Here is a 1,261-nt window from a genome sequence, read left to right as displayed (position 1 = left end):
ATGGATTAGAAAATGTAATACTATTAAGCTATCAATCATTCCCCCAAAGCAATCTATACATTTAATGCATCCCATCCAAAACTCCTTGCAAGGTTTTTATGGAAATTGACAATTTCATTCTAAAATTTATTCAGAAAAGTAAAGAAACAAGAATAACCAAGGCAATTCTGAAAAAGAACACGGTTGGGAGTCTACGTGTGCAGAAGTCCTGCTAGTCTGGTCCTTGTTCCCATCTGGGTACCAACTCCCTTCGGCAGTGCAGGTGGCAGCGCCGCAGGCCAGCGGAAGGACTCAACTTGCTGGAATTTTGCAGGTCTGTTAGAACCTTCCAAGGCCATAAAAGTAGGAGAAAGAAGCAGACCAGATCAATACTAGTAACTGCATTCAAAGAGGAATAAGCAGGAAAGAAGAAAGAGAGGCACAAGATGAAACCGTGTCAGAAAATTGAAGAAAAACCAGACAATGAGAATGAACCAAAGCTGGAGGAAGAGCCAAAGCCTGAGGAAAAGCCAGAGGAAGAGGAAGAACCAGAGGAGGAGGAAAACGCAGAAGAAACTTTTAGAGAAAGGCTGATTCAATCTCTCCAGGATTTTAAAGAAGATATACATAACAGGCATTCAAGCAATGAGGATATGTTTAGGGAAGTGGATGAAATAGATGAGATAAGGAGAGTAAGAAACAAAGTTATGGTGATGCATTGGAAGGTCAATAGAAACCATCCTTACCCTTATTTGATGTAGTTTACCTTGATTTCTGTTTTATCTGACATTAACATTGCTATGTAGCTTTCGTTTTATTAGCATTTTTCCTGATATATCTTTGCCCATCTTTCTACTTTTAACCAGTTGCTATTAGTGGTTTTAGATATAGCTCTTGTTATCTGCATCTCATTGTTTATTGTATTTTGAACCTATTTACAAGGCTCTGTCTTTGAATAAGAGAGATTTACTCACTGTAAAAAAGAGGTTCCTGTTAGCATATAAAATGGGGGGAAAAGGTTACTAAATAATATGTGAATATCATATTTTTGAATAAGGTAAAAGTACATTTGTATATTACATATATGCTCATTAAAAGTTGGGAAGAATAAGAGACAAAAAGTTAAGGCAAGCTGGGCATGGTGGCACAGGCCTATAATCCTAGCAATTTGTGAGGCTGAGGCAGGAGAGGAGGACCACTGCTAGGAGCCACAGCAAAAGTATTATGATACATGGCACCTTTGGTTTAGGTGACTGCCAGCTAGCCATTGAGATGATATGAT

The 1,261-nt window shown here is 38.5% G+C and overlaps 1 protein-coding gene across 1 annotated transcript; it reads left to right on the top strand.

Annotated features, from left to right (window-relative positions):
* Positions 1-425: 425 nt before the first annotated feature.
* Positions 426-902, top strand: LOC113179588 (transcription elongation factor A protein-like 9). Its single transcript, XM_026384288.2, has one exon. The coding sequence runs from the start codon at positions 426-428 to the stop codon at positions 738-740; it is 315 nt and encodes a 104-aa protein (XP_026240073.2). The 3' UTR covers positions 741-902.
* Positions 903-1,261: the final 359 nt, after the last annotated feature.

The sequence above is a fragment of the Urocitellus parryii genome, chromosome 5, assembly GCF_045843805.1.
Source record: "Urocitellus parryii isolate mUroPar1 chromosome 5, mUroPar1.hap1, whole genome shotgun sequence".
NCBI lineage: Eukaryota > Metazoa > Chordata > Mammalia > Rodentia > Sciuridae > Urocitellus > Urocitellus parryii.
This window is presented reverse-complemented; position numbering and strand designations above follow the sequence as displayed.

What these genes read in the sequence shown, in the direction of transcription:
- LOC113179588 (XM_026384288.2), top strand. Translation starts at nt 426, where the DNA reads ATGAAACCGTGTCAGAAAATTGAAGAAAAACCAGACAATGAGAATGAA.